General features: G+C 54.4%; 1 protein-coding gene across 1 annotated transcript; it reads right to left on the bottom strand.

Moving 5' to 3' along the window:
• Nucleotides 1-5,187: 5,187 nt before the first annotated feature.
• Nucleotides 5,188-8,649, bottom strand: LOC116658129 (translation initiation factor IF-2-like). Its single transcript, XM_032462361.1, has 5 exons — nucleotides 8,326-8,649; nucleotides 7,237-7,497; nucleotides 6,556-7,037; nucleotides 5,544-5,595; nucleotides 5,188-5,475 (listed from the first exon to the last, which is right to left on the bottom strand). The coding sequence occupies exons 1-5, from the start codon at nucleotides 8,620-8,622 to the stop codon at nucleotides 5,188-5,190; spliced, it is 1,380 nt and encodes a 459-aa protein (XP_032318252.1). The 5' UTR covers nucleotides 8,623-8,649.
• Nucleotides 8,650-12,123: the final 3,474 nt, after the last annotated feature.

Genomic DNA, 12,123 nt, shown 5'->3' with positions numbered 1-12,123 from the left:
ACTGACATGAAGACATGTGTCCTGGGAACCTGCAGCAGCAGAGGCCGCCCCCAGAACAGCACACGGGATACAGAGGAACAAGTCGACTAGCTCCCAGGAGCACACCCTCTCCCGCCGCCGCCCACCGCCGCCCTCCGCCAACGCAGACCCAAGCCGCCCCCGCACCCTGACAGCAAAGCCTCGCCTCCCAGGAGCAGACTGACCGCCAAACGTGCACCCCGCGAACATGGGGAAGCAGAGGCCACCCCAGGCCTGGGGGAATCGGTAACTAATCCAGGAGATCACACGAGCAGCCCCCATCCCACTGCCTCACAGGAGCAGGCCAAGACCTGAGGGCCGGTCGGAAGTGCTCCGGGGCCCGTCAGGTGCCCTCTCCCTCCCGGGGCTGCATTCGCTTCCCCAAACGGGTACAAGCTGCAGCGAAGAAACGGGGTTCAGGGACTATTAACGTTAGGGAGGGGGGCACCACGAACCACGGCGGCCGCCCGCACTAGCCTCACCGTCCTGACTGGCCGCGCGGTTGGGGCCTCACCCAAGCACCCCCATCCCGTGAGCCTCTCTAAACGCGTAGCCCAGGCCCCACCCGCCGCTCCACGACCTGAACGCCCCCACCAGCGCCCCCTTACCTGCCCGGCGGCAGCAGTGGAGGCGACAGCAAGCGGCAGCCCAGTCCCCAGACCGCCTTCTTCCTCGGGAGCCGCTGCAGGAGCGCCCAGCTTCCCCACGCTCCAGGCAGATCCGGCATCTGCGACGGCGGCTCCGCGCGTGCGTGCGCGCCTCTCCTCCTCTCGCCGGAAGCGCGGACCCTCGGGCTGGGGCTCCTGCTGCTCGGGATGTGGCGAGTAGGGACGAGCGGAACCGATCGGGGCCTGGTGGGCCAAGTTGTGAAGGGCTGCGTGGAGGCGGGCGGGCGGGGCCGGCCCACCCGCTGCCCCTCCCGCCGGGTCTCCATACCCAATGCCCGAGTCCGGGGAAACTGCGGCCGCAGAGACCGCCCCCAGAACAACACACGGGGTAGATAGGAGCAAGTTGGCTGGCTCCCAGGAGGACACCCTCTCCACGCCGCAGCCGCCCGCCTCCGTCCGCCGCCGCCCCCGCACCCTGACAGCAAAGCCTCGCCTCCCAGGAGCTGACTGACCGCCAAACGTGCACCCCGCGAACATGGGGAAGCAGAGGCCACCCCAGGCCGCGGGGGAATCGGTAACTAATCCAGGAGTTCGCACGCGCAGCCCCCATCCCACCACCACAGCCCCGCGACAGCACCGCACCCGCCTCAGCACCGCACCCGCCTCGCGGGAACAGGCCATGGCCTGAGGGCCAGTCGGTGTTCCCTGGCCGTCCGGTGCCCTCCCATCTCCTGGGGGGCACCCGCTTTCCCCCAGGTATAAGCGGCAACGAAGAGGCGGCGTTCCCGGACTACTAATGTGGTGGGGAGTGGGCACCACGAACCACGCGGTGGCCCGACCCACCTCAAGGTCCTAACGGGTCGCGAGGACCGGGCCTCACCTACGCACCGCTACCCGCGACCCTCTCCAACTGCGCAGGTAGCGGCTTCAACACGCCAGCTCCCCAACCTGCGCGCCCCCCACACAGCTCGGTGGGGCAGCGGAGGCGGCGACCAAGCGGCCGCCCAGACCCTCAGGCCGCGTTCCTCCTCTAGGAGCTGCTCCGGGAGCGCTCGGCTCCTCGCCGGCTTTCACACGCTCCGAGCTGGTCCAGGTCAGCGAATCTGTGCGTCCGCGCGCGTGCGTGCTCCTCCTCCTCCCGCTCACAGCAAGGACGCTCAGGCTGGAACTCCCATGCTGGGACGTGGGGACTGGTGCTAGGCTGATGGGGCAGGGCCTGGCGGTGGGGCGGGCAGGGCAGAGGCCCACCCTCTTACCCACCCCACCGGGTCTCCATCCCTTAACATCCCCCATCGGGTCAAACCAACCGGTCCTGGCACCCAACCATAACCACGACTGGCCTCGGGGCCAGGCCACACCCCCAGCCCCACTCCCCCTGCTCGCCTTCCTTCCCAACCCCATTACTGCCCCCCCACCCCCAGCCAAGCTCCCAAGTCTCCCACCGGACCCCCAAGATGTGGCTCCCCCTCACACGGAGGTCCCCGCCCCCACACTCCATCATGCTAGGTCATAACCTATGGCTTCCACACAAGCTCACCCCCATGCCTCACTGCAGGACCCCCAACATCCCGAGATGGTCCCACTCACCCCTCAGTGGGGTCAATTCCACTCTGAGCGGCCCCTCACCCCTCAGCGTGCCCCCCTCACAGTGGGATCCCCCCTCACTCCCAGTGCACCCCTACACCAGCTGACCCCCTCCCCCATCACCCCCCATGTGCAGGGTTGAATGAAGTCTGGGCTCTGGTCTCCATGGAGACTGCCACCAGAGGAGGATCCCGCCTAGTGTGCTGCTGTGCAGCTAGTGTTGGAGGCTATGGGGTGCGGAGGGTGGGGTTGGAGGCGGTCCCAATACCTGTCCCTGCACCCTGCCCCTGCTCTTTGCTCTCTGCCTCCTCTGAGCCAGCGGGTCAGGGTGGTCCCGGGCTGCCCACCACTGCCTGAGGGCCATGGTTCGTCGATGACCCTGATGGTGATCGGGACCCTTAGGGCAGAGACATTGGGCACGTGGACCAGCGGGGGGGGGGGGGGTGCAGCTGAGCCTGGGGACAGATAGCAGGCGGGTGAGCTATGTGCATGGCCTAGGCTCAGCCCAGGTGAGTTCAGGGACCCTGTTCATTTACGCTGGGGCAGAGGGAAGAGAGATGGGAGCTCCGAAAGTGTCCAAGCCAAAGCTAGAGAGCAAAGCCGGCAGCTGCACTGGCCAGGCCACCTTGTAACCCTCCACAAAGCTGGTCTTTGCATATGGAGAGACTGACAATTGACCTGCCAATGAGACGTCGCCTCCCCCTTCCCCCATATAGTTTACAGGCAATTGAAGGGACTTTGATAGGTAATTATAATCACCTTTGTTACTTTCTCTGCAGATCAGGTCCACAGCCAAGGTGAACCTAGCAGGGTTTCTCCCTGGGGCAGAGGAGGACCCGCTCAGAAACATCCTCTTACCTCTCACCAAAAGGCTTTGTAGTAGAAAAGAAAAAATCTGACTCTGTATTAGATCTGTTCCTTTTATTTTAACAAGGTGCTGTTTTCTAGGCTTAGTCTTGCCAGCTGTGCACCTTGTGTAAAACAACGTTGCCTTTGGCCTGAAATTCACAGGAGAGCCTATTCTCAAGGCTCTGACCTTTAAGGATATGAACACTTTTGCACTCCTATAAAGATAACAAGTTGCAAAATAGAAAATAACCTTTGTTTTGTTGGAGGTTTTACAGGGGCATGGTGACCTGACCCACGTGGACAGCTGCAAAGGATTCCAAGAACATAAAAAGTCCTACACCAAGAAGTTTGCACCAACCAACCACATCCCCTCCCCCTTTTACTAGAAAAGGAGCCTGAATTCTGACTTGGGGAAGATGGTTCTCCAGGACATTAGTCTACCATTAACTTGGTCTGCAGCTGTCCACGTTGGTCAGGTCATGCTGCCCCGTAAAACCTCTAACAAAATAAATGTTATTTTCTATTCTGCAAAAATTGTCTTTATGTTAGTGCAAAGTGTTAACATCCTTAAAGGTCAGAGCCTTGAGAACAGGCTCTCCTGTCTATTTCAGGCTAAAGGCAACATTGTTTTACAACAGCTGCAGAGCTGGCAAGACTAAGCCTAGAAAACAGGGCAGTGTTTAAGCCAAACAAGCACATCTAATATGGAGTCAGATTTCTTGTTTTCGATTACAGTATATTCTATTCTTATGGTTTAAGTTTACAATAATAAACTTTAGCCTTCTCCCATGTTAAATTCTGCAATTCAGGAGCATTAAGTGCACTCACAATGCTGTGAGACCAACACCACTGTCTGGTTTCAGACTATTTCCTTCCTCAAAGTAAAAGCTTCTATGTATGGCCATCTTAACAATATGGTGTATATACATACATATATAGACACACACACACAATGGAAAACTGCTAAGCCATAAAAAAGAAAAAAGATAACGCCATTTGCAACAACATGCATCGATCTGGAAGTTGCCATACTAAGTAAGCCAGAAAAAGAAAGAAAAATACCATATCACTCATGTGCAATCAAAAACAAAAGACACTATGAACTCACCTACTAACAGAAACAGACTTGCAGACTTAGTAAACAATCTTACGGTTAGCAGGGAAAGAGGGTGAGGAGAGAGAAATCGGGTGGGAGTCTGAGATTCACAAATGTTAGCCACTATACATAATAGTTTTAAAAAGGTTCTTCTGTATAGCACAGAAACCTGGGTTCAATATCTGGAAATAACCTATAATGGGAAAGCCGTTACATCCACCAACTCAGGAAGCAAGAGAAGAAAGGAGAGTTACCTACCTAGGCTACAGCCTGGTCCTCGGAAAGTCCTTGCCCACTGCTCACGCTGTCTCCTCCCAGGAGCCAACTGACATGAGGAAGTGTGTCCTGGGAACCGGCGGGAGCACACCCTCTCCACGGTGCCGCCCCCGCCCCCGCTGCCCCCGCTGCCCCCGCAACCTGACCACACAACGCCCTCCTCCAGGGAGCAGATTGACCAGTAACATGCGTCCTGGGAACCTCCAGCATCAGAGGGCGCCCACAAACAGCACACGGGTAGATAGAGCATGTCGACTGGCTCCCAGGAGCACACCCTCTCCCCGACGCCGCAGCACGCCGCCGCCGCTCGCCTATGCAATCCGCCGCCGCAACCCCTGCACCCTGACAGCAAAGCCTCGCCTCCCAGGAGCAGACTGCCAACGTGCAGCCCGCGAACATGGGGTAGCAGAGGACGCCCCAGGCCGCGGGGGAATCGGTAAAATCCAAGAGTTCGCACGCGCAGACCCCATCCCACCGCAGCCCCGCGACAGCACCGCTCTCGCCTCGCGGGAGCAGGACATGGCCTGAAGGCCAGTGGGTGTTCATTGGGCGTCCGGTGCCCTCCCATCCTGGGTGGTACACGCTTTCCACGGGTATGAGCGGCAACAAAGAAGCGGCGTTCACGGACGACTAAAGTGGTGGTGAGTGGGCACCACGAACCACGCGGTGGCCACGACGTACCTCAAAGTCCTAACGGTTCCCGAGACCCGGGCCTCACCTACGCACCGCTAACCTTCCAAATGCGCAGCACGGGCGTCACCCGCCGGTTCGCGAACTGCGCGCCCGGACCAGCGCCCCCTTATGCGCTCGGCGGCGGCAGCGGCGGCGGCGGCAAGTGGCCACCCAGACCTCAGGCCGCGTTCCACCTCGGGAGCCTCTCAAGAACACCCACTTCCCCACGCTCTGGGCAGCTCGGGAGTACGCGCAGGGGCATCGGCGCGTGCGTGCGCGCCCCTCCTCCTGCAGCGGCAAGCGCGGACCCTCGGGCTGGGGCACCTGCTGCCCGGGATGTGGCGAGTCGGGCCAAGCAGAAACGATCGGGGCCTGGCGGGCCAAGAGGGGACGGGCGGAGGAGAGGCGGGGCCGGGCGGGGGAGACGGGGACGGACCAACCCGCTGCCCCTGCGGCCGGGTCTCCATACCCAATACCCCGAGTCCTGGAAACCTGCAGCAGGAGAGGCCGCCCCCAGAACACAGGGGTAGATAGGAGCAAGTTGGCTGGCTCCCAGGAGCACACCCTCTCCACGACGCCGCAGCCGCCGCCGCCCACTGCCGCCCGCCGCCGCACGCCACCGCCGCCGCCTCCGCACCCTGACAGCAAAGCCTCGCCTCCCAGGGGCAGACTGCCAGACATCCAACACGCGAACATGGGGTAGCAGAGGCCGCCCCAGGACGCTGGGAACCAGTAAGAACTCCAAGAGTTCGCACGTACAGCCCCCATCCCACCGCAGCCCGTGACAGCACCGCACCCGCCTCGCGGGAGCAGGCCATGGCCTGAGGGCCAGTGGGTGTTCCCTGGACGTCCGGTGCCCTCCCATTTCCTGGGTGGTACACGCTTTCCCCCGGGTATAAGCGGCAACAAAGAGGCGGCGTTCCCGGACGACTAAAGTGGTGCGGAGTGGGCACCACGAACCACGCGGTGGCCCCGACGCACCTCAAATCCTAACGGTTCCCGAGTCCCGGGCCTCACCTACGCACCGCTACCTTCCAACTGCACAGCTCTTGCTTCACACGCCGGCCTCCCGACCTGCGTGCCCCCGACCAGCGCCCCTTAAACGCTCGGCGGCGGCAGCGGAGGCGGCGGCAAGCGGCCACCCAGACCTCAGGCCGCGTTCCTCCACGGGAGCCTCTCAGGAACACCCAGCTTCGCCACGCTCTGGGCAGTTCGGGAGTCCGCGCCGGGGCATCCGCGCGTGCGTGCGCGCCCCTCCTCCTGCCGCCGCAAGCGCGGAATCCATGGCTGGGGCTCCTGCTGCCCGGGATGTGGCGATTCGGGCCAAGGGGAACCGATCGGGGCCTGGCGGGCCAAGTGGGGACGGACGGAGGGGCGGGCGGGCGGCGCGGACGGACCACCCGCTGCCCCTCCGGCCGGGTCTCCATACCCAATGCCACAAGTCCTGGGAACCTGCGGCAGGACAGGCCGCCCCCAGAACACACGGGGTAGATACGAGCAACTTGGCTGGCTCCCAGGGGCACACCTTCTCCAAGCCGCCGCAGCTGCCGCCCGCCGCCGCAGCCCGCAGTCGCCGCTGGCCGCCGCCGCAGCTCGCCGCCCGCGGCCGCCGCCGCCCGCTGCCGCCGAAGTCCGCCGTCCGCCGCCGCCCGTCGCCACCGCCCCCGCACCCTGACAACAAAGCCTCGCCGACTGACCGCCAGAGTGCACCCCGCGAACATGGGGTAGCAGAGGCCGCCCCAAGGCCGCGAGGGATCGTAACAAATCCAGGAGTTCGCACGCGCAACCCCCTTCCTACCGCAGCTCCGCGACAGCAACGCACCCGCCTCGCGGGAGCAGGCCATGACCTGAGGGCCGTCGGAAGTACTCCCGGGCCCTTCAGGCGCCCTCCCACCTCCCGGGGCTGCATTCGCTTCCCCAAACCCGGGTAGAAGCTGCAGCAAAGAAACGGGGTTCAGGGACTACTAACGTTGGGGAGGGGGACACCACGAACCTGGGCGGTCGCCCGCACTCACCTCAGGGTCCTGACTGGACGCGCGGTTGGGGCCTCACCCTCGCTCCCCCAACCCGTGAGCCTCTCCAAACGTGCAGCCCAGGCCCCACCCGCCGGCTCCCCGACCTGCACGCCCCCACCGGCGCCCCGTTACCTGCCCGGCGGCGGCAGCGGAGGCGACGGCCAGCGGCAGCCCAGTCCCCAGACCGCCTTCTTCCTAAGGAGCCGCTGCAGGAGCACCCAGCTTCCCAAGCTCCGGGCAGTTTCTGGCGTCCGCGCTGGCGCATTCGCCCATGCGTGCGTGCGCGCCCCTCCTTCTCCCGCCGCAAGCGCGGACCCTCGGGCTGAGGCTCCTGCTGCACGGGATGTGGCGAGTGGGGCCGAGCGGAACCGATCGGGGCCTGGCGGGCCAAGCGGGGACGGGCGGCGGAGCGGCGGGCCGGGCGGGGCCGCGGGGACGGAATATCCCGCTGCCCCTGCGGCCGGGTCTCCATACCCAATACCCCGAGTCCTGGGAACCTGCGGCAGGACAGGCCGCCCCCAGAACACACGGGGTAGATAGGAGCAAGTTGGCTGGCTCCCAGGAGCACACCTTCTCCAAGCCGCCGCAGCTCGCCGCCCTCCGCCGCAGTCCGCAGTCGCCGCTGGCCGCCGCCGCAGCTCGCTGCCCGCGGCCGCCGCCGCCCGCTGCCGCTGAAGTCCGCCGTCCGCCGCCGCCCGTCGCCACCGCCCGCCGCCGCCCCCGCACCCTGGCAACAAAGCCTCGCCGACTGACCGCCAGACGTGCACCCCGCGAACATGGGGTAGCAGAGGCCGCCCCAGGCCGCGAGGGATCGGTAACAAATCCAGGAGTTCGCACGCGCAACCCCCTTCCTACCGCAGCTCCGCGACAGCAACGCAACCGCCTCGCGGGAGCAGGCCATGACCTGAGGGCCGGTCGGAAGTACTCCCGGGCCCTTCAGGCGCCCTCCCACCTCCCGGGGCTGCATTCGCTTCCCCAAAGCCGGGTAGAAGCTGCAGCAAAGAAACGGGGTTCAGGGACTATTAACGTTGGAGTGGGGGGGGCACTACGAACCACGGCGGCGGCCCGCACTCGCCTCAGGGTCCTGACTGGTCGCGCGGTTGGGGCCTCACCCACGCACCCCCAACCCGTGAGCCTCTCTAACCGCGCAGCCCAGGCCCCACCCGCCGGCTCCCCGACCTGCACGCCCCAACCAGCGCCCCCTTACCTGCCCGGCCGCGGCTGCGGAGGTTACGGCAAGCGGCAGCCCAGTCCCCAGACCACCTTCTTCCTCGGGAGCCGCTGCAGAAATGCCCAGCTTCCTCAAGCTCCGGGCAGTTCTGGCGTCTGCGCAGGCGCATCCGCGCATGCGTTTACGCGCGTGCGTATCCGCGCGTGCGTGCGCGCCACCCTCCTCCCTCCGGAAGCGCGGACCCTCGTGCTCGGGCTCCTGCTGCTCGGGTCGTGGCGAGTGCGGCCGAGCGGAACCGATCGGGGCCTGGCGGGGGGCGGGGCGGTGGGGCATTAGCCCTGGGACAGAGGGAAGAGGGCCGTAAGAGTTAAAAATAAATCAGTCCATCTCTTATTTCAGGATTTCTTGAAAACTTTTCTTGGTGCTAGTCAGTGCACAGTGAATAAAAACCAAATAATTGTTTGAAACTTTATATCTACAAGTTGGCCATTTTGCAGACAAAAGTTCAAATCATCAAGATCAGGAAACTCAAGCGATGCATTTAACTCAGCCTACTGATAAATGAAGAGGTACAGAGTGTGAGGTTTCAACCATCTAGTCAGAGTTCCAGAAGGAGAAGGGGAGAGAGAGAATGGAGGCCATTGTTTGAGGTTATAATATTTCAAATATTAGTGGATAACAGTTAAAATTGTACAGAATTCTATTTAGAGACTATCATCTGGGTGTTTGGGTGCTTGTCTTCTGGGTTGCCATTGCTTGTAGGACACTTCAATGAACAAAGTTGGAAATACGCATTTTTTAGAGAACCTTGAAATTCAACATTGTAAAATTTATTTGACTACTTAGATTTTATAATTGTACCTCTTTTCCACTTGAAAACTTAATTCCTAATGACATTAAAAGGAACACAGTAACTAATTCATTTTATTTCAATTTACTGATATCTACCTACCCACACATGAATACTAATACTTCAACATAGCCATATTCATAATACTTAAATAATGAGTTTAATATGTGAAACTTAAGATTTATCTAAAGGTTTGTTTTTTTACTGCAGGCTATACATTACTAGCAACAGAGCCAAAATATTGTAGGTTTACTGCCCAAATACGATTCCTCGTAGTGGGATTATGCCACCAAGTTTGTACATAGTTAGATAGGTTTCATTTCATTATTTTCAATTTTAATAATTGTTATATTAGGTTATTTTATTTATTTCACTTTGAATTATGTAAAATATATACATGATTCCAAGTTCAAAAGTATAAAGCAGAATTTTTACTTGCATCCACATGCTTGTTTTTAATTTTTTCGTATAATAAAGATGAAATATAACATTTTATGTTCATGCCATTGTATCTTTGGACAGATTATTAGAAATAGGATTCCTGAATTTATAAGGTGACCGTGTGTATACTTTCATAGGTATTGCAAAATCCCCTCCATAGAGTTGGACCGTTTTTCATTCCCATCAGCAATGCTTGAGAATGCATCATTATTTAGAGGCTGGCCAACAGAATATGTTGTCAGACATTTCATTTGTTGATAATTTGGTAGCTGAATAATGTTCTTGCAGTATATTATTTTGAAATCCTTTATTATAAGGATTTATAGGTTTAAGCTTTTTTCATATATTTAAGGGTCACATTTATTTATTTTTATGTGAAAATACTACATAAATATCATTAATGTTTCTATTTATTTGTTGGCCATTTTCTTCTCAATTTTTGGAAGTGTAAACAGAATTGTAAAGGAATTAACTTTAGGCCGAAGGAATGTTATTCTAGCTAGGGAGTCTGAAATAGAACAAAGAAAAGGAAATTAAAGAAAGACATCCATGAACAAAGCAAGTAAACACTATTCAAGTCACACTTCATAGTAATAAAATGTCTTGTGATTAAATAAAATATAATTAAAACATGAAAACAGCAGAAAGGTTGGAGTGGTAAATGCATTGACATTGATCTAAGGTCTTTGTTAGCTAAAAGGAAAGCAAAAGATTGAATTAAATTTATATGTTGAAATGTTAACAATGCTTAATATAAATTATAGGTTAACCATTAAACAAACAGAGTGTATAATTTTGAATTTAGTGGAAGGGAATATAAAACTGGGTTCAATCCCCAGTACCTCCATTAACAAAACAAACAAAAATCTTTTTTAAAAGTCCATAAAAAATAGATACATTTGAACAAGTAAAACTTGATAATATTTACTGCCCAAATGCCCTCACTGATGGAATTCTAAAGGTTATACTTCACAAAAATAAACTGATCTCAGCTGAAGATTTGAGGGAAGCAAGGGATCGAGAATAAAAACAAACATCTGTTTATAAAACAGGAATGACAGTGTCAACTTTCTTGACATTAAAAATTCAAGATAAAACTAAAATATGCAATCGGTTGTGAAGTAACAAAATGACCATTAAAACTATATTGAGATACATTCATATCAATGAATTTTATATTTAAATTAAAATATAAATTAAATCTTAAGATAGAAAATATAATAAAGTACTAATAAGTGGTTGGCAAAATTATATCTGTCAAATATAAAGAAAAATAATATTGAAAATGCAAAAGTAATATCAAGACAAAGGAGATATTTAACAAAATAAAGGGAAACGTGCATGACGATGAAAGGCACACTTCTATAAGAAAGAAACTTGTATGAACAAACAATATAGCAGGTAAATAATGCAGAAGCAATGAACATGAAAGAACAGATAAAAAATGAAATTATAAAGAAATATCAATACATAAAATTTGTATCATACATATCTATAACAAAATACAATTATGGATATAGACTAATTGATTAATATAACCAACATATTGAATTATTTATGTGTTTACTCAAAATCTATAGCTGTTTCAAGAAGTATTTTTCCCCAGTTCAATCTTCTGCTTCAAATCTCTACTATACAGCTCAGATATATAAATTAATCACAAAGTGGGAAAAAATGAGTATCTTGGGCAAAGATTTGAATTGTGTTATCAAGATACCATGTTGTCCCTCCAGCAGTTAAAATGTGTATTTGAGTTGTTTTCTTTGCTTTGAATCTTATATTTAAGTACCTATCTCATTCCTTTTTATTTTTTACATTAATTGGATACCTGTCAAATTCTTAACTAGATTTTTAATAAGGTATGTTAAAAATTTGAGCATTTTCAAAGGCAACTTACCTTTTTTAACCTGTTTTATATTATTAATTTAATTCTGTGATTCTCTTCTAAACCCCATCTACATATACCTGTAGCAATATGCTTATTACATGTTTCCTTGTTCACTAATCTTCATGGTATCATGAATCAATGTAAGATACACTCTGATGCTCATAATTAAAAGCATTCACTTTGTATTAAATTGATAATTCCCTGTGCCCCTCAAAAGAACACACTTTTAATAAAATATTTATTATATTTGTTGTTTTGTTAAGAGTAAATATTAAAAGAATATGGTTGGGGTGAAGGGTTAGTGTTTAGGATGTAAGGAGTTTAGTGGTGAAAATACAAGCAAAAGAAGTAAAACTTCATCCGGCTCATTAGATGTATACATAATATTCTTGGCCCATGTATGTATGTTTATGGGCCAGGAGTTTGCAGACTATCATGGTAACTATGAGGAAACTTAGAAAGAAAGGAAGAAAGGAAGAAAGAAAGAGAGAGAAGCATAAAGGTGTACCTAATGATGACTGGGCTTCCTTGGAAAGGGAACAGAGAACTGGAGACAGCGACAGTCTCCAAAACCACATGAGAAAACGTTTACTCTTGTTTTGTACATGTTGTTTCCTTTTGTACCTGTACTGTATGTAAAATTAAGGAAGAAAGG

This window comes from Camelus ferus, chromosome 20 (genome assembly GCF_009834535.1).
Source record: "Camelus ferus isolate YT-003-E chromosome 20, BCGSAC_Cfer_1.0, whole genome shotgun sequence".
NCBI lineage: Eukaryota > Metazoa > Chordata > Mammalia > Artiodactyla > Camelidae > Camelus > Camelus ferus.
The sequence above is the reverse complement of the archived record's forward strand: the minus strand, read 5'-3'. Positions and strand labels throughout refer to the sequence as shown.

Bases quoted from the DNA above. Each gene is read 5' to 3' on its own strand.
- LOC116658129 (XM_032462361.1), bottom strand. From the start codon at position 8,622: ATGCCCCACCGCCCCGCCCCCCGCCAGGCCCCGATCGGTTCCGCTCGG. The intron at 7,038-7,236 runs GTGGGGGCGTGC...TCTTTGCTGCAG, and splicing joins GGGCAGGTAACGGGGCGCCG to CTTCTACCCGGGTTTGGGGA. The intron at 5,476-5,543 runs GTTGGTCCGTCC...TTGGCCCGCCAG, and splicing joins CCCGGCCGCAGGGGCAGCGG to GCCCCGATCGTTTCTGCTTG.